The 20,690-nt window shown below is 46.1% G+C and overlaps 1 protein-coding gene and 1 long non-coding RNA gene across 3 annotated transcripts in view; one reads left to right on the top strand and one right to left on the bottom strand.

The window, feature by feature from the left end:
- The window catches only part of LOC125116307 (uncharacterized), a 108,212-nt gene extending 101,171 nt beyond the window's left edge, over positions 1–7,041 (top strand). The window contains exons 5-6 of one of the 2 annotated variants that reach the window (XR_007132297.1): positions 3,497–3,603; positions 6,567–7,041. This is a non-coding gene — a long non-coding RNA (uncharacterized LOC125116307). Of the gene's footprint in view, positions 1–3,496; positions 4,362–6,566 lie in introns of those variants that run through there. The other variant, XR_007132296.1, reaches the window with a different exon arrangement.
- GALNTL6 (polypeptide N-acetylgalactosaminyltransferase like 6) overlaps positions 1–20,690 on the bottom strand; it is a 1,218,638-nt gene that overhangs the window by 3,367 nt on the left and 1,194,581 nt on the right. Inside the window, exon 11 of the mRNA XM_047761406.1 lies at positions 14,508–14,657. Coding sequence (XP_047617362.1) covers positions 14,508–14,657 — 150 coding nt within the window. The remainder of the gene's footprint in view (positions 1–14,507; positions 14,658–20,690) is intronic.

A 20,690-nucleotide genomic window follows, 5' to 3' on the forward strand; every position in this document is an offset into this window, starting at 1 on the left:
CTTGTTTTTGCCTAAGAAAATTAGGAATTCTTGGAATTCCCATTGTGGTTCAGCGGTAACGAACCCAACTAGTTTCCATGAAGAGGCAGGTTCTATCCCTGGCCCCATTCAGTGGGTTAAGGATCCGGTGTTGCCATGAGCTGTGGTGTAGGTTGAAGATGTAGCTTGGATCTGGCGTGGCTGTGGCTGTGGTTTAGGCCGGCAGCTGTAGCTTCGATTCAGCCCCTAGCCTGGAACTTTCGTACGCCGCAGGTGCAGCCCTTAAAAAAAAAGAAAGAAAGAAAAAAGAAAATTAGAAATCCTTGAGCAGGAAATGAGAAAGCTCAGGTCCAGGATTATGGAACCACCCTCCATAGTCAAATCAGGTCAGGCTAAATTCCAGTTGGTCCCCACGGTGAAAGGCTGGGAGGGCCTTTCCTGTGGGTCCTGGCGAGGGACACTTCCTCCAGCAGGCCGGCATCACACTCCAGGGTAGTCACAGGCTAGTGCTGAATTTTATTAGATCCTCTACTTCTGTAGGGTCCAAACTTTGAAAGAACCACTAGGTTGTTGAAAACATTCCCCACCATGTTTAGGGCAGTAAAAGAGCCAAACACCAAAGATGCCAAGACAATGAACTAGGTGTGTGAATGAGTTCATAATGTATACGAAGGTGATGCTGAGAAGGAATTCCCACATGGTGACGGGAGGCAGTATAGGGCTGGGGCTTTTCTCCGCTGGGACTTGCTCACATTTCTGTCTCGCCACTTGCTTGTCATGTGACCTTAATTCTCTGAACCTCACGTCCTCTTCTGTGAACGCTAGATAATAAACCTGCCTCACGAGTTGCTGTGGGTAAAATCAATGGCCTGATGTCCCACTTGTAGTAACAAGCGATAGTCATTCCACACCCCCTCACCTCTTAGTGTAATTAGTTTTAGTCAGGGAGCATATCCATTTTCAAAAGGCAGAAAATACCAACCATCTGGTCTGAGACCAGCTACTCAAGACCACCCTGAAATCCTGGCAAAGTAGAATTTGCAAAAATTGGCACCTGCCTCAACCAGTTATCCAACTGGATACTCCCGGTTTCAGCAAAAGATTTATGGAACAAGAGGAACCTCTAATTCAGGACTGAGCTCCTCTGTGTGGTTATGGTTCAAGTTTGTATATGATGCATGTATCTAGGCCCTTTGCCTGAAATACAATATGATCCAGGACATTTGAGCTCAACAAATATTTATTCAGTGCCTTTTATTTTCTAGTGTGTATTAGGAAGTAGACATAGAAAGATAACCTAAGATGCATCCCCTGGCCCAAGAAGTGGGGGAGACAAGTCCATAAACAGGACATGTTTGGAGTTAAAAAGTGTCAGTGAGATTGTAGATGTGGGGGAATAGGATGGATAAAAAAGAATGCGTGGGAGTTCCCGTGGTGGCGCAGTGGTTAACGAATCCGACTAGGAACCATGAGGTTGCAGGTTCCATCCCTGGCCTTGCTCAGTGGGTTAAGGATCCACCGTTGTGAGCTGTGGTGTAGGTCACAGATGCGGATTTGGCATTGCTGTGGCTGTGGTGTAGGCCGGCAGCTACAGCTCCAATCGCACCCCTAGTTTGGGAACCTCCATATGCTGCTGGTGCGGCCCTGGAAATATTAAAAAAAAAAAAAAAAAAGAATGTGCAAACAGAGAGATGTTAACTAGCAGGTACATTTGTGCATTAATTTAATCAACAAAAATCCATAGGGCACCTACTATTTGTCAGGCACTGTTTTAGATGGCTTGGATGTAATGAACTTAATAATAGGAAAATTCCTGCCATCCTGGATGTTATGTCCTAGAGGCAAGGGTAGAGGGGAGCAGTAGGGCACAGACATAAACAGCAAGCATAATAGGTAAAATGCACAGCTTGTTCAAAGGTGACATGAAAAAAATCAATGCTGTCAGGAGAATCTGGAATGCCAAGGGAGGGGCCAGTGTGCAAATTTATTATTATTATTTTTTTAATTTATTTTTTTAAATTTATTTTATTTTTTTTGTCATTTTGCTATTTCTTAAGCCGCTCCCGCAGCATATGGAAATTCCCAGGCTAGGGGTCTAATCGGAGCTGTAGCCACCGGCCTACGCCAGGGCCACAGCAACGCGGGATCCGAGCCGCGTCTGCAACCTACACCACAGATCACGGCAATGCCGGATCGTTAACCCACTGAGCAAGGGAAGAGACCGAACCCGAAACCTCATGGTTCCTAGTCAGATTCGTTAACCACTGCGCCACGACGGGAACTCCCAGTGTGCAAATTTAAATAGGGTGGCAAGGGTGTACCTCCCTGAGAAGTTTACATTTGAGCAGGTGACGAAGAATGGAAGGGAGTTGGCCATGTAAACATCTGGGTGAGAAGGTTCCAGACAAGGGAGCAGCCAGTGCAAAGGCCCTAAGCAGGGATGCACCACGTTGGTTAGAGGAACGGTGAGGGGGCCAGAGTGAGGGAGATGGTGTCAGAGGTGAGGAGGGGTTTGCAGCATGTGCTGGGGCCAGCAGGTCCCTCGGCATGGCTGAAGCACAAGGAACAAGGTAGAGAATTCCAGAGAATGACAGCCAGAGACAGGCCAGGTCCACATCAGGAAGAGACGGGGTGCACTGCTAAGGCTTGATTTTCCATGAAGTGTTGGGGCATTTACTACATGATGTTACGGAATCTGCACTTTGGGTGATTGTGCTGGTGGCAGAGAGGAGGATGGAGTGGGGGAGGGGGGACAGCCAGAGGAGGCCGCTGCCACTGTCCAGATTTGAACTGAGGCCAAAGCAAAAGCAACAGGAGGAGTTGGGGGCGACCTAAGACACAATGGCAGGGACATTTGAGGAGGTGAATGTGCAGGGCGTCCTGATGGCTGGGATGTGGGTGTTAAGGCCGAGGAACAGAGAGGATGACAGGGGTTGGGGAGGAAGCCATGTGGAGGTGAGACAGCGTTGGGGACCATGGTTTCTGGTGGACATTCATGGGACACCAGGTTTAGATGCTGGGAAGCACCGGGTATCGACTGGACCACAAGTCAGCTCCCTGTGAAGTGGGGCGAGGTGCTCCCTCCCTCTGACCTGGATGTCAGTGTCACTCCCACTGACAGCAGGTGCCCCCATGACAGAGAAATCCCTCGTGTCCCATGTTCCCAACATGGGTCTGAGGGAAAGAAAGGCTTAGGATTTGAGGCTGGTTTAATCCTAGTTTTATCTCTTGACAATAATCTCTGATGGTTACCACTTTTTTTCATTCACCAGTGATTTAGGTTTTCCATTTGCAAAACGAATGGAGTGGGAGGAGGGGAGAGGGGTGAGTATCCGGCTTCCTCTCCAAGGGTCGTGGAGAAGAAACGGCTGATGTGAATGTCCTTTGAGACCAGTCAGGCAGGTTTTTTGCTGCCCGTCTGCTGCTGGCATCTGGGAGAAACCAAATAACACCTTGACAGGCATAAAAGGAACAAAGTGGTCTCATTGCCTACTCGTTTCCATTTTTCCTTTGACAGGTATGAGTCGTCACAGGAGGAGAAAATTGGTCTTCCTGCATCAATGGATAACTTGGCCAATCCGACGCGATGCTCCTTAAGTCCCCCACCGACCGACAGAGCCCGAGGTGTGTGTGCCTAGATGCTGCTGGCCACCCACCTGCAGCCCTGCCTCCTGTTCCATCACTGGGCTTCTGCCTCTTAGCTGAATTCTGAGCGTGGTCTGCAAGGTCTTGTATAGATAGTCCAGCTCCGGCCTTAGAGCTCATCCTTTCCCCTCCCACTTAAACACTCCAGCTGGCCTCTCGGTTCTTTCCAGACAAACAAGCTCTTCCCTCACCTGAGGCCCTTTTCTAATCTTTTACGGTCCCCGTTTCAAAGCTAGGTGTCCGAGCAGCCCTGCATACCTTCCTGACCTGGGTAGAGGCCCGTGCTGTGTTCCATGTTATCCTATATACTTAACGTACTTCATTTAAAACTTTCTCTGCTTCCCCACTAGACTGAAAACTCCGAGAGCGGAGAAAACCCATCTGTCCGTCTGTTCCATATCTTATTTCCATCTGTTTGTAGCTGTTGATCTCCCCTCAGTAAACCTGCCGGTGGTGGTGGTAGTGGTGGTGTCATGTTAACATAATAATAGCTACTATTTATTGAGGAGGTATTTATGTATCTCATACTGTTAAATGTTTTACCCAGATTTCCTCTTTTTTTTTTTTTTTTCTACTTAAACCACATAAGTGATCTGAAGAGAGAGCGAAGGTGGACAGACAGGAAGCCAGGTTCATTTATGGATCAACCAATGCTAATTCAGCACATATGATGTGCCAAGCATTGTTTTAGGTACAGGGGATGCTGCATGACAGAAAGCAGAGAAAAATCTCTGCTCTTGTGGGTTGTTTTTTTTTTTTAATTTTTACAGTTTTTTAAAAATGGTATGGCTGCACCCACAGTATATGGAAGTTCCCGGGCCAGGGACTGAATCAGGGCCACAGCTGTGACCTACACCACAGCTGTGATAATACCGAATCCTTTAACGCACTGAACCAGACCGGGTATCAAACCCACGCCTCTGAAGCGACCCAAGCCACTGCAGTCGGATTCTTTACCCACTGCTCCATAGAGGGAACTCCCTCTTGTGGAATTTACATTCTAACATTCAGCTACAGCTAAAGAGCTAAAACAGTACAGGAATCAGGCCACACTGCCATCTTTTCCTGTACACGAACTTACCGGTACACTCATGTCAAGTCAGCAGAAGTTTGTCTGGCATGCGGAAGAAGAATAGCAATACTCACTGAACTCTGACTAAGGGCCGTGGCCTCGGTGCATTGAAATTCTATTCAAGCACCACAATACTCTTCTAAGGTAGAGAGTATTATTAGCCCCGTGTGATAAATGAGGAAACAGAAGTTCCAAGGAAGGAAGTTTCCCATGGTCCCAGAGCTAGGACCCTGTGGATTCATAGCTCACAGCCCAGTCTCTCAGGGCCCAGCGCCCAGGCTCTCGGCCCCTGCCTTGTTTCACACACTTCTCAGCAGAGTCAATTAGCTGTCCTGCTCCAAACCCACACCCGCTCAGCAGGAAACAGTGGTCCTTGTTGGCAGATACTAACCTCAAATTCTTACAGTTCCAGTTACCCAGATTCTTTAACGTTTGACAGTCTAGATCTTGGCAGGTATTCAGTTCAGGAGGTTTTTGTCCATATGCTAGAGCCTGAGAGATGCTTTGATGAAATCTTTCTACCAGTGACTGGAAGATGGCAGTTCAGTGTGTTAGGTAACATGGTCACCAGCAGGAATATCGCTAAGGTGCCCACATTTGGCAGAAGTTGAGAGGACGTGACAACGAAGTGCCTTTAGCTGGATTAGACGTACAGATAAAAACAGAATGGGAAAGTAACACTCTTGAGAGCATAGCTTCATTGCAGGCATGAATGTGCTCCCTTCCCAGGAGAGTTAACCTCTCTCTTCCCTGACAAGTAGGCTGACCCATCAATTTGAATTGAAGATCACAACTTCTTAGGGTATAAGACTTTGTGTTCTGTTATTTTGAAAGTGTAGAGTGTGATGTAGATGGTATGTGTTGGTTCTCAGCAAGATGTTTGAAAAATACCCCTTTGTTTTCTCACGGACAAGCTGGGGAAATGTGGACTAAAAGATAACCCACCGTTGGGTCAGTCTGTATCTGGCTGAGCAACTGCATGCCCTGGACCAGTGTCACCTCTGTTACGTGATGGAAAGCTTTGTCCTAGGCCTTGGTCACCGGGCTCAACAACTTAGACGAGGGTCTGAGTAGACGCTGGCCCAGTTCATGGGTGGAACAAAACTATTCAGTTGCTAATATGTTGGATCAAAGAGTCAAAACCTGGAGTTCCTGTTGTGGCTCAGCGGGTTATGAACCTGACTAGTATCTATGAGGATGCAGGTTCGATCCCTGACCTCGCTCAGGAGGTTAAGGATCCAGTGTTGCTGTGAGATGTGGTGTAGGTTGCAAACTCGGCTCGGATCTCTCATTGCTGTGGCTGTGGTGTAGGCTGGCAGCTGTAGCTCTAGCTCAACCCCTAGCCTGGGAATTTCCATATGCCTCAGGGTGTGGCCCAAAAAAAAAAAAGTTAAAGCCCAGGTTGGGGTAAATCTGGTGAGAGAGAATTTAACAGAAACCAGTGGATAGATACACAAGTATAAAAGGTGAACCACGCAGGTATAAGACTTCAGAGATGTGTCTGTGTAGCAAAGCAAGAGAGAAAGATTGTGCTTTTTTTGGGGGGGGGGTGCCCATGGCATGCGGAAGTTCCTGGCCAGGGACCAACCCCTTGTCACGGCAGCAACCTGAGCCTCCACAGTGACAACACTGGATCTTTAACCTGCTGAGCCATGAGAGAGCTTCCTGTACTTTTTTTTTTTTTTCTTTAATACCAAAAACTCATTAAGAAGCCAAGAATGTGAAGCTAAGGCAGAAAATCAATCAACTTAAGCTAATTTAACAGGCATATATTGCTCATAACAAAAGGGTGCTAGAAATTTGTTCTATTCTTTGGTCAAAACACACCTAGAATGCTGTTTTCCCTTCTGGGCATCACGCCACCTTCTAGGACCATCTGGATGTGCTAAGAATCAGTGTCCAGGAGGCTGAGGTAAGTCCAAATGACGACATCTGAGGAGCTGCAGCAGGAAATTGGACTGTTTAATTGGAAGTAAGGCGTAAAGATCAGACAAGCATTGTTCAAGTGTTTGGAATCTGTCTGGACCAAAATGGATTAAATGTAGTCTGTGTGATACCAAAAGGCTTCAGAGCTTTCTATCACTTGGGACTGTCCAGAAATGAATGAGCCGACCAGGGACAGTGTGACTGACCAAGCATGACCACAAGTCCAGGATTTTGTAGTGGATTTTGAGGTTCATTTGTCAGAACCAGGAGTCAAATTCCAGGCCTTTTAATTAAACTCTTTGTTTCCTCATTTTGGTTCCTAAATCAATACCTAACCAGAATGATTTAAAAATAACGACCTTACACAAATGGGCCTTTCCACCAAAAAGAAAATCATGGACATGGAGAACAGACTTGTGGTTGCCAAGGGGGAGGGGGAAAGGGTGGGATGGATTGGGAATTTGGGGTTAATAGATGCAAACTATTGCCTTCGGAATGGATAAGCAATGAGATCCTGCTGTATAGCACTGGGAACTATATAGTCACTTATGATGGAACATGATAATGTGAAAAAAAAAGAATGTATACATGTATGTATAACTGGGTCACTTTGCTGTACAGGAGAAAACTGACAGAACACCATAAACCAGCTATAATGGAAAAAATAAAAATCATTATAAAAAATAAATAAAAAGAACAACATTGTGGCCTTCCATCTGGCATCTTCGTGGACCAGCAGGGGTTTATGAGCTGAGAGGCCAAAGCCCTGGCGTGTATCCCAAGTCACAACAAAGAGTCAGATGGGGCCGCAGGCCAAGAAGTCTACCCACTCATTTTTAAAGTCTTGTGACTATTTCACTGTTATCAATTTAGCCTGACAGGCACCTTTTTATCTGTATTTTTCTCTTTGATGTTATTTTTAAGCCCTTTCTTACAGAAGTTTAACTCTAAGGACACCCCAGGGAACAGCTCAGACAATAATGTAAATCTTTCACTTTTGGAGTCTGGGGAAGCTATGAAAGTGGTTCTGAGACCCAGAGATGTGTGAAAGTTTATCCAGCACAGCTTAGGGTTTGTGAAGGAAGGGCTCACATCAGTAATGAAGCCCATTTAACAAATGCTTGGTGGAGTTCCTGTCGTGGCTCAGCGGGTTAAGAACCCACCATAGTATCCGTGAGGACAAAGATTCGATCCTTGGCCTCTATCAGTGGGTTAAGGATCTGACGTTTCTGTGAACTGTGGCGTAGGTGGCAGACACGCCTTGGATCCTGAGTTGCTGTGGTTGTGGTGTAAGCCAGCAGCAGCACCTGCATCTCCAGTTCAACCCTTGGCCGGGGAACTTCAATATCCGCAAGTATGACCCTAAAAAAGGTAAAAACAAAACAGGAGCCTAATGCTTATTTTAGGACGTCTACATAGTAGACTTCAGGCAGGCCATACAGAAACAAAAGGAAACTGCCCTCAGGTAGTTCACATCTCCCAGAGGCGGCTAACTATGCATGACACACACGTTCTGAGTACAAAGAAGGGAAGGAAATGGTCCACGAATACAAGAAAAGGGGCAACTCCAGCTAAAGGAGGAGGGTAGAGGAAAGGCAAGCAGGTCAGAACTGGAGCTTTTTCTTTTTGGCCTTTTTGCCATTTCTTGGGCCGCTCCCACGGCAAATGGAGGTTCCCAGGCTAGGGATCTAATCGGAGCTGTAGCCACCGGCCTACGCCAGAGCCACAGCAACGTGGGATCCAAGCTGCGTCTGCGACCCTCACCATAGCTCACGGCAATGCCGGGTCCCTGGCCCACTAAGCAAGGCCAGGGATCAAACCCGCAATCTCATGGTTCCTAGTCGGATTTGTTGACCACTGTGCCACGACAGGAACTCCAAAATTGGAGCTATTAAAGTGATTCTTAAAAATCCCCTGGTGGCCTAGCCATTAAGGATCTGCTGTTGTCACTGCCTCGGCAAACTTTCGATCCCTGGCCTGGGAACTTCCACATGGTCAAAAAACAAAAAAAAAAAAAGTGATTCTCCATCTGGCTGCCCATAAAGAACTTTCCAGGATCTTTTGAAAAATACCAATAACTAAGCCTCCCCTTCTAGAGCGTCAGTCTGTCCTTAGGCCAACAACACACTACACTTATAATTGTATTTTTATAATGTTTGGGTACTTGGGATTCATAATGTTTAAAAAAGATTTTTTTTTTTGTTAAAGAATATTTGGGAGTTCCTGTCGTGGCGCAGTGGTTAAAGAATCTTACTAGGAACCATGAGGTTGTGGGTTCGATCCCTGCCCTTGCTCAGTGGGTTAAGGATCCAGCGTTGCTGTGAGCTGTGGTGAAGGTTGCAGACGCAGCTTGGATCCTGCGTTGCTGTGGCTCTGGCATAGGCCGGTGGCTCCAGCTCCGATACAACCCCTAGCCTGGGAACTTCCATATGCCGCTGGAGTGGCCCAAGAAATAGCAAAAAGACAAAAAAAAAAAGAATAGTTGATTTACAATGTTGTGTCAATTTCTGCTGTACAGCCAAATGACCCATTCATACGTATATATACACCCTTTTTTTCATATTATCTTCCATCATGTTCTAGCAAAAGTGGCTGGATATAGTTCCCTGTGCTGTACAGCAGGAATAATGTTTAACACTTGCTCTTTTTCTTCTTCAACATTTTTGACTATTCTTGGCCCTTTCATTTCCATATAAGTTTCCGAATCAGTATATCAATTGCCACAAATAAACCTGCTGGAATTTGACTGGTTTTGCATGAAATGTAAGCACCTGGTTCTCACCTGGTTGAGAACTGAGAATGGGTATCTTCACACTAGTGAGTCTTACTATCCACGAACATGCTAGATTTTCTCTATAGTTTTAAAAATTATTCTTTGTGATGCTTTGTAGTTTTCCATAGAAAGGCCTTGCACATCTGTTGTGAAATTTATTCTTAATTATGTGGTGCTTTTTATGGTCATCAAGTGGAATAAGTTTTGAATTTCATTTTCTATTTTTTTGTTGCTGGATCCAGACAGTTGATTTTCTTCTATTTACCTTGTATCCAGGACTATGCTGAATGTATTGAGGGCCTCCTGCCACCAACAATGGTACATGCTCCCCTCTCTCCCCTGTTTCCCTACCCAACTCCCTGCCAAGATCTGGAGGGGGGTGGGCAGGCATCACCCAAATAAGCCAGTTGTACTCAAATTCTCACTTCAGGGTCTGTCTACACCTGGGGAACCCCCAGTGTAGACATATGTTAAACTCCCATAAACCGTTTCCTTCCGAGGAAGGGACTCTTGATTGGGGGGGGGTGACAATGGTTGACATTGCTATGCCTGATAATGTACCTCACCACCAATCTCAGGGTACAAAATGCACTTGTCACCCACAGGCATGGAAGCTTGATCATTGGGTCAGGCATGTGCTGGGAGTCAAGCTCCTCATTATTTTCTGTTATACTGAGGAGGACAATAAGAACCGCACTTGTGAAATAACTCATTCAAGATCACATTAGTCTCAGGATGAGCTACGATGTCAAGACCTGATAAGCAGCTGTGATGCTGATCAGATGGTGCGGGGTCAGGATGAGGATTGGGGAGAAGACAGCTCATCTTCTCAGTGAGAAGCCCGGGAAAGTATAAACCTGAGGGAGACAGTGACCAGAGTTTGTGGGCACTTCCCTGACCTCAGGATGGAAGACGGTTGGTGGGGAGGGGGGAGACAGGTTGCAATAGTCCAGGGTAAGATGGGGGGGGGGGCTGCCCAGAAGCATTGAGGCAGGGAGGGGGTCCTGAGTCTTTGACGGGGAAGGGTTCACATGTCCCAGTGACTGACTGGACGTGGGGGTCAAAGACCAAGGACAGTTTCCTGTCTCAGATGTCTTTTGGAAGGTCTGGTGATGATTTGATTAGTTCTACCGTCTTTCCAACAATTCACTGTTCTGGTAGCGGGGGTCCCCCTGGTGGAAGAAACCGAGAAAGGGCTCCTTATCCGGGGTGCCGCTGTGGCGGGGACAGCTAGGAACCGAGCTACGTGGAATAAGTTTTGAATTTCATTTTCTATTGCCTGCTCTTCTTGTGGTGGCAAAGAGCCAGATATAAAACACCTGTGAGCTCAAGAGCATTGAGTGGGAAACGGGTCCAAAGGTACCAACTTCCAGCTCTGAGATGGCTAAGTGCTAGGGATGTGGCATATAGCACAGCAACTGACACCAGTAATTCTGTATGATGCATTTGAAAGTTGCTGAGAGAGTAGATCTTTTTTTCTTTTTCTTTTTTTTTTTTTGGCCACTCCCGTAGCTTGCGGAAGTCTCCAGGCCAGGGATCAGACCCAAGCCTCAGTTGTAGCCTGCTGCCACAGTTGTAGCAATACTGGATCCTTAACCTGCTGCACCACATAGGAACAGATCTTAAACTTTCTCATCACACACACACCTGTAACCATGCACGGCGATGGGTTTATTATCTATACTTGTTATGCTGATGGTCTGTCAGTTTACACAAATCTTAAGGGGTACATTTGAAACTTACACCACGTTGTATGTCAATTATAGCTCAATAGAGCAGGGGAAAAAGGGGGGGAAATCTTCCAAAAAAAAACCACAAAACCCCAAAGCACCAGCAAGAACTGAGAGCTGATGGCTGCTGAGAGGAGAAATTGGGGCCAGAGAGTGACCTTCCCCACTCAGGCACGTGGCTGGGGGAGGCGCCTGGCTGGTCTCCATGGTACAGAATACAACAGGATGGGGGATCCTGGGGCATATCGAGCATATTGCTTAAGGGTGTGGTGCGGGAAAGAGGAGAGACTTCAAAGCCAGATGCACCTGACCTTGGATGCTCGTCCATAAGGCACCTGAAGCAGCTGTGAGGCGTGTTAAGCACCAGCTCCTAGCCTCCTTACCTGCTGGAGGCCTTGATGAGAATGGAGCTTAGGGCGTTCCCATCGTGGCGCAGTGGTTAACGAATCCGACTAGGAACCATGAGGTTGCGGGTTCGATCCCTGCCCTTGCTCAGTGGGTTAACGATCCGGATGCCGTGAGCTGTGGTGTAGGTTGCAGACGCGGCTCGGATCCCGAGTTGCTGTGGCTCTGGCGTAGGCTGGCGGCTACAGCTCCGATTCGACCCCTAGCTCGGGAACCTCCATATGCCGCGGGAGTGGCCCAAGAAATGGCAAACAGACAAAAAAAAAAAAAAAATTATGAGAATGGAGCTTAGGAGATGCCTGGAGGCCCATCAGGCAATGAGCAGAGTCTCAGGGATCCGTGCTGGTTCGTGAATGTGCTAATATGAAGGGGAACTCCCAAGCCGACCCCAGAGATGGCTAAACTGTTGAAAGCCCCCCGGGGCTAAACAGACCAGGCAGCATCTACCAGGGGACTTTCTGTTTTGTGTCTCAGGAAGAGCCCTTGGGACAGACAAACAAGGGGACCTTTGGCACGTTCCTGATTACGTTCCTGATTACGTGCCTTTGGCACGTTCCTGATTACGTATAAACACGGTGCCTGGTACAGAAACACCAGTGAGTGGAAGGATTTGCTGAGTGATGTGGCGCCGGGTCTGAGGAAAGAGCCACGTCTGAGGAAAGAGCCACAGCGTGCTTGTACCTGGTGGGGCTCTTCCGTGTCCCTCAGGACCTGGGAGGCTTTGGTGTTTAAGCCGGGAGTTGCTCATCAGGAGCCCTGTGTGCAAGGGTATTAGTTGGTGTTATTCATCTGTAAGCTTCTGTGAGTTCCTTAATGAAAACAACTGCATTTTCTCAGCTTAATGGCACACTCTGGAATGTTCCGTCTCCTGTGCTATCAGGTACAGTGATGAAACATCAGCTCCTCCGTGACCAGCAGCACACCGGACAAATGGCCTCTTATCCACGTGCCCAGAAAGTAAGTTCTTTTTTTTTTTTCTTTTCATTTCTCTTTCTCTCTTTCTTTCTTTCCTTCATTCCTTCTTTTCTTTTCTTTTCTTTCCATATGCACCTGTAGCATATGGACGTTCCCAGTCTAGGGGGCCAATTGGAGCTACAGCTGCCAGCCTGCACCACAACCACAGCAACGTGGGATCTGAGCTATGTCTGTGACCTACACCATAGCTCCCGGCAGTGCTGGATCCTTAACCCGCTGAGCGAGGCCAGGGATTGAACCCATGTCCTGCTGCTGCAGAGATGTGGCCAGTCCCCTTTTGCCACAGCAGGAACTCCAGAAAGTAACTTCTCAGCGGTCAGAATGTAACCATCCAAACAAAACAAAACACGTCTTTATTGCACCAGAGGTACCATATTGATTAGCAAAAGGGTTTGACAAGATGAATCGCTTGTGTGATGTATTTCACAAGGAAACAGGGAGGTTTTCCTTTTGCAGTGACCCCAACTCCCCACGGCCATGTTCTTCTTAGCTCTTTTCATTTTAAATTGTTTTGTAAGAAGATATAATAAGTGATGTTTTGTATGTTTTCTGGACACAGACATGTGGGGTGGCAGGATGCAGAATAAATTTGCACAAATGAGTCTGTCTTTGAGTATAATTCTGGGGGCCCACCTCTGAGAGGTGGATACCAGAAAGCCTAGTAAGTCAGGGAATGGGTGTCAAAACCAGCAGCCTCCCATAACGATGTTCCGCAGCCCTTCCCTCACCTCTTTGTAATTTCAGGGGACACTGACTTGTAATTTTAGGACAGCCAACGCTCACGATCCTCCTGTGGGTATGACGTTTTCCTCACCGTCTGGGGTGAGGCTGAATGACTCCAGAGCATGAAAAGGCAAACAGAGTGTGTTTCCTACATGGCTGGGAAGCCCGCCACGAGTTCTACAAATGCAGGGGGCAGAATGGATCCTATGAGTTCCTGTTACCTGACAGCCACATCCTGCCTTAGAAACCAAGAGTTGAGAAAAAAATTGTACCATATGCTAAAAAGGTATCAAAAGACAACTTAATGAAAATCTTTTAAAAGTATTTAGTTGCTCTTTATTTTCATCAACTCAATAAAATAGGATTTTATATTTTTTGAACTTTTTCCTATCATTAAGTGTTAACTTTATAATTCTTTAAACTTTTAAAGTCCCCAAATAAGTTCTCCATTGCTATCCTTGGGCAGGATTTTGGCCCCACTGAAAATGGGTCTTTCTGGAGTTCCCATTTTGGCTCAGGAGGTTAAGAAGCTGACTAGTATCCATGAGGATGCGGGTTAGATCCCTGGCCTCGCTCAGTGGGTTAAGGATCCAGCATTGCTGCAAGCTGTGGTGTAGGTTAAAGATGCGGCTCAGATCTTGCTTTGCTGTGGCTGTGGTGTAGGACTTGCTGTAGCTCCAATTGGACCCCTAGCCTGGGAACTTTCACATGCTGTGGTGTGGCCTTAAAAAGAAAAGAAAGGGGGGGGGGTGTCTTTCTGTGTAGGGGCTGCAACAATTACATCTACATGAATGTATTAATATTTGTGTAAATGTAATTGTGTTAACCCAGGCAGCTCCCAAGCAAATGAGCCTGAGATGATTAATGAGTAGGTGAATTAATCTGTGTGTGTGTGTGTGTGTGTGTGAAAATCAGCATTGTTAAAAACCACACATGTGTACATTTGTCTGCTGGGCATGCATCCCCCGTATCGGGGAGTGGTCTGGGTTAAGACCAGGCCCTTATCGGGTAGGGCTGACATTCTGGGTCAAAGTCATTTTCAGTCATAACTGATTGTGCTGGGTGCACACATGGCCTGCAAAGCCACAGCAATGCCCCTTCCTACACACTCTGTCTTCCCCTAGTCTTTGCTGGTGGTCTCCAAATGCATGAGCCAAATGGCCAGATGACAATTTAGATCAAAACAGTGTGTTCAAAACAAAACAGACCAACCTTTGGGTTAGAAAACTGTAAGGGGAGCAGCTGGAGAGTGCCCTGCTTGCAGCCAGCCAACCCTTACCTTCCGGTGGCCCCAGAGCTGGTTCCCCTTCAGGCCGTGACAGTCGTAGAGAGTGACCGGGCTATTGTGCGAGATGGCATCGAAGCAGAATTTCCGGGTGTGCAAGGGCTCGCCAGGTCGAATATCTTCTCTCCAACCAAAGGTGAAGAGCTGACAACGCAACATCAGCAGAAAAGCGCCAGTGAGTTTAATTTGGAGAGACTGGAAAGCAGGGGGAGGTGTGTCTTTTAGCAACTGAGAGCACCTTCCCGCTTTGTGCAGGACAAGAATAGAACTGTCTTGACTTAGCAGACGATTTGAAAAATGCATTTATCCTAAGAGTTTCCAGCTGGGGGGTCGGGGGACAGGGATGGAGGGAGGCAGGAAGGGAGGGAAAGAGGGAGACAGGGTGGGGCAGAAACTTTTTAATGATGCTCTTTACATTCTTCATTTAGATAAAAATGTGAGTGGATTCAATGCTAACAGCCTAAATGAGCAGATTAACTGAGAAAGGACCAGGACTAGGGTTGCTCTGGATTGCTAATAGCAACTTGAAAATGTTGATACAAATGAAAGCTAAGCTTGATGAAGTAAAGCAGAGGCAAATTAATTTCCTGGGGTTGGTAAAAGTAATCCTGCTGGGCAATGGAGAAAATGTTGGACTATGACTCCTAGTAAGAGATACAGTTTACACACACACACACACACACACACACACACACCCGGGAGCACAGCTCTCTTTGTGTCTCTTGCCCAGCTGAACAGAAGTTCGTGAAATTATATTTATCCTCACTGCTCTTAATAGATTGATAGTCCATCCAACCTTTACTGTCCTGACCTATTCCATCCAATCATTCTGTCATTTTAAAAAACATTACTGGAGTTCCCATTGTGGCTCAGTGGTTAACAAATCCGACTAGGAACCATGAGTTTTCGGGTTCGATCCCTGGCCTCCCTCAGTGGGTTAAGGATCCAGCGTTGCTATGAGCTGCGGTGTAGGTCACAGACACAGCTCGGATCCCGTGTTGCTATGGCTGTGGCATAGGCTCAGCTCCCATTAGACCCCTAGCCTGGGAACCTCCGTATGTCTTGGGTGTGACCCTAGAAAAGACAAAATAAAATAAAATAAAATAAAAAGTGATTTTTTTGCCACTGCTGTAGGAAAGGGTACTTTCTTGTGTTTGAGCCGGGCAACCATTCGAGGGGCTTGGTAGGAGAAATCCTTAAGGAAGTGGGAAAATGGACGAGATCGACTGTAGGATTTCCTCTCATTCTAACATGTCAGTGAGTTGATGTACTTCTTGTAACAGGACTTAAGGCTGCCGTGAAGCTGAGCTGTCAGGAGACCCTGTGGACATAAAAGCAAGTGCAGTGCTGAGCTGCCCACAGACAATACACTTGATTCTGACCAGGCCCTCAGATTAGCCCAGTTTGGGGTCCACTTGGGTAAGAAAAATACAGAGAACCTGGCAAAATTCCAGGGATCATTCACAAAACCAGTTAAATGGTGGGGAAACCATAGAAAACTTGAAAAAGCTGGATTAAGTGATCTGAAGAAAATCAGGAAGAACAGATCCAAATTAAGCCTGTGAAGCCTGTTGTCTAAGTCACAGTGAGAGGCTATATTCTGTTTCCCTGGAAGATGGGACAACACAGGGTGTTTTAAATAGAGGAAGGAGCTATAGGTTAAGCATTTGAAATAGATTCATGAAGGGGAATTGTGTGGTCTCTTTTCCTAGAGTTGCTGTTTTAACATGACCATGGGCTGAGGCATTTTTAGATCCATTCAAACCGTATGCAGGGGAATCATTTCTCAAGGAGAAGTGTCTTTTCAGGTGTCTCTAACTTTGATCACTCCCTGCCAATCAGGACTCACTACTCGTGGCTTTTGAGATGCTGGGGTCCTGCGTCTCCCGCCCTAGACCTCTGTACCACCCGTGTCCTATTTTCAATCATCTCCTCAGGGCAGGTGCAGCTCTGGGTTCCCAGACCAGGTCCGTGCTCCTTCCCTGGCTAGTCTCACACACTTGGTTCAGCTCTTGCCCACAGGTGGATAACCCACCATCTGTGTGGGTTTCCCACCAGCATGTACCACGGACGTCTCAAAGTCCACACATCCTGAGCTCCAAGGATTCCCTTCCCTTCTAAGCTGTTTCAGCGCCTGCCTTTTGTTATAGTTGCTGGCCACATCATTCAGCTTCTCAACCCTGGAGCCTTCCGTCTCTACCTCCCAGTCATCCCTCATCCTCTTCATCTACTCAGTCGTCATGTCTTGCTGTTTCTGTCTTCTAAATATCAGTAAAAACTCCCTTCCCCTCGATGTCCACTGCACGTGTTCTCAGTGTTCTTGTCTGGACTCTTGAAAGAACCTTCTAATTGGTTTCCTTCCTACCTTCCTCTTTCTGTTCCTTCGTATGTTATTTTTTAAATTGATATATAGTTGATTTACAGTGTTGTGTTTCAGGTGTACAGTGGTGATTTAGTTGTGTGCATGTATGCAAACGTGTGTATTCTTTTTCAGATTCTTTTCCCTCATAGGTTATTTCAAGGTATTGAGTCGAGTTCCCTATGCTATATAGTAGGTCCCTGTTGGTTATCTGTTTTATATACTGTAGTGTGTATATGTTAATCCCAAACTCCTAATTTATCCACTCCCCACCACCCTTTCCCTTTTGGAAACCATAGGTTTGTTTTCTATGTCCATGGTTGTATTTCTGTTTTGTGCATAAATTCATTTGTATCATTTAAAAAATATTCTACATATAAGTGATAGCACATTATGTTTGTCCTCTGGTTTACTTCACTTAGTATGATAATTTCTAGGTCCATCCATGTTACTACAAATGGTGTTATTTCATTCTTTTTTATGGCTAATATTCCATTGTATAAATATACCACATCTTTATCCATTCACCTGTCAATGGACATTTAGGTTGCTTCATGTCTTGACTATGTACATAGTGCTGCAGTGAACACTGGGGTGCATGTATCTGCTTGAATTAGAGTTTGAAATACCTCTTTGATCATGTTACCTCTTAATCTGACATCTCACCATATTTTCACATAACCCTTAGAGAATGAAGTTCAAACTCTAGCACATAAAGAACTTTCCACCATCTGGCCTTTGCCATGTTTTCCAGCTGCATCCCTTTCCCTTTAGTTTATGTTCTAGCAACAGTTTAAGTTGTTAAGAGAATAAATCTTAGAAGTTCTCATCACTGAGATCTCTTGTGGTGCAGCCAGTTAAGGATCTGGCATTGTCACTGCTGTGGCTCAGTTTCAATCCCTGGCCTAGGAACTTCCACAGGCCACAGGGTGGCCAGAGAAATTTTAAAAGTTCTCATCACAAGAAAAAAACATTCTGTAACTATGTTTGATGATGAACATTAACTAGACTTCTTGGGATGATCATTTTGTAACAGATACAAATATCCAATCACTATGTCGTATGCCTGAAACTCATATAATGTTGTATGTCAATTAGACCCTGATTCAAAAAAGTGTGGTTTCTGGAGTTCCCGTCGTGGCTCAGTGGTTAGTGAATCCAACTAGGAACCATGAGGTTGAGGGTTCGATCCCTGGCCTTGCTCAGTGGGTTAAAGATCTGGCGTTGCCGTGAGCTGTGGTGTAGGTTGCAGACGTAGCTCGGATCCCCCATTGCTGTGGTTGTGGCGTAGGCCAGTGGCTACAACTCCGATTAGACCCCTAGCCTGGGAAGCTCCATATGCTGCAGGAGCAGCCCTAGAAAAGACAAAAAAAAAAGTGTGGTTCCTTGCACTAATCAGGCTATCAGTATGTCGTTCTGCGACTTTATTCGTGAGAGACCCCTGGTTGGAAGGGCCTCATTTGTTGGCCAGCCTCCTGCTCACCTGTCCTTTAGGATCAGGTGTCCACTGTCTAAGAAACCTTCTTTCTGACCCCCTCCCTCCCTCCCAGACCTCGTATTTCATCATGATCGTTCAGTTACGAGTCTGTCACCCGCACTGAGCAGTAAGACCCTTAATGGCAGGAACCCTATCTTCTTCATTTTTGTGTTTCCAGCACCTAGAACAATCCATGACATCTAGTCCAATAACATTTCTATTGAATAAGTAACAACTTGCCCTCATTCTATTAACAGAAAGTGCATTGGGATGACTTTCAGGATGAATTAATTAGTCTTTTCAGTTTCTCAAATGAATTTGGGTTGTTTGTGTCTAATTACAACCATATCAACAATAATCCTTTTTTTGTGTGTGTCTTTTCAGGGCCGCACCTGCAGCATATGGAGGTTCCCAGGCTAGGGGGCTAACCAGAGCTGTTCCCAGGCTAGGGGCCTAGGTCAGAGCCACAGCAATGCCAGATCTGAGCTGCATCTGCAACCTACACCACAGCTCACAGCAATCCTTAACCCACTGAGCGAGGCCAGGGATAAAACCTGCAACTTCATGGTTCCTAGTCAGATTCATTTCTGCTGCGCCATGACGGGAATTCTAATCATTTTTTTTTTGAGCTTTCAATTTCAATGATTTCTAGGCTCAGTTACCTATTATTAGAATAAGAATTTCCTGCTCTATTAACACTGTCATTGATTACATCATTATGTTATTTAAAATCACAATTCCTGGAGTTCCCGTCGTGGCACAGTGGTTAACGAATCTGACTAGGAACCATGAGGTTGCGGGTTCGATCCCTGGCCTTGCTCAGTGGGTTAAGGATCTGGCGTTGCCGTGAGCTGTGGTGTAGGTTGCAGATGCGGCTCGGATCCCGCGTTGCTGTGGCTCTGGCGTAGGCCGGTGGCTACAGCTCCGATTGGACCCCTAGCCTGGGAACCTCCATATGCCGCGGGAGCGGCCCAAGAAAGAGCAACAACAACAACAACAAAAAAAAGACAAAAGACAAAATCACAATTCCTAGGTACTATAAACAGTGCAACCACTGCAGGAACTGCTGGTTTTTTTTTTTTTTCCCCCTAAAGTTTTTTGAAGTATAATTGATTTACAATGTGATAATTTCTGCTGTGCAACAAAGTGACTCAGTCATAAATATACACACATCCATTCTTTTTCAGATTCTTTCCCCACACAGAATAGTGGGTAGAATTCTCTGTGCTATTCAGCAGGTCCCCATTGGCCAATCATTCTATATACCTCAGTGTGCACACGCCAATCCCACACCCCCAGCCCATCCTCCCCCTGCCGCCTGTCCCCTTTGGTAACTGTAAGTTTTTCAAAGTCTGTGAGTCTGTTTCTGTTCTGCAAATAAGTTCATTTTCATTTTGTATCCTTTTTTTTTAGATTCCACAGATAGGTGATATCATATGATGTTTGTCTTTCACTAACTTCACTTTGTATGAAGGAGCCAGTGGTTTTGACTGGTTTATCCATTTTTCAGTCTGTCTTTCTTCCTCTTTTTGTTTTTATACACATAGAAGCCGGAGCTGAAAGGCACTGCAGTCAGGACCTTTATTATTATGTCTCTCATTATCCTGGTGGGGACCCTGGGCCTGCAGAAAAGCAAGGGTTTGTCATCACCACACTGCAAGCTCCCAGGCTTGTGTGTGCTTTCATAGACAGTCTTTTCTCACTTTTTCCTCTCTTACACTTTACTTTTCTGACTTTTTATTAAATAGACCAGTTAAGACCAAAAGAATAACTGTGTTAAAGCAAGGGGCCACATTCTTGTCTTGCCCGATGCATTCGTTCCCCTGTCACAGGTGTATCTTGGGCACCCCCTGTGACTTTCAGTTCATGTTTCCAGGTCTGTGGTCATCCTCAGGTGTGTAGATAAATTGTCAGCCTGCAGGCTTCACACTGCCTTATGAATCATTGTTATTATCACCTGGTGGTTTGTGCCTGCATCCCAGGTGACAAGTGTTTGGATTTTATCAACTGCTTTATTCTTCTGCACCTGTCATTAGCTAAGATTTTTTCTCTTTCCCTTCTTTAAAATGCTCTCTCCTGGAGTTCCCGTCGTGGCGCAGTGGTTAACAAATCCGACTAGGAAACATGAGGTTGCTGGTTTGGTCCCTGCCCTTGCTCAGTGGGTTAAGGATCCGGCGTTGCCGTGAGCTGTGGTGTAGGTTGCAGACGCGGCTTGGATCCTGCGTTGCTGTGGCTCTGGCGTAGGTTGGCAGCTACAGCTCCGATTCGACCCCTAGCCTGGGAACCTCCATATGCCGTGGGAGCAGCCCAAGAAATAGCAAAAAAAAAAAAAGAAAAAAAA

This window comes from Phacochoerus africanus, chromosome 15 (genome assembly GCF_016906955.1).
Source record: "Phacochoerus africanus isolate WHEZ1 chromosome 15, ROS_Pafr_v1, whole genome shotgun sequence".
NCBI classification, from domain to species: domain Eukaryota; kingdom Metazoa; phylum Chordata; class Mammalia; order Artiodactyla; family Suidae; genus Phacochoerus; species Phacochoerus africanus.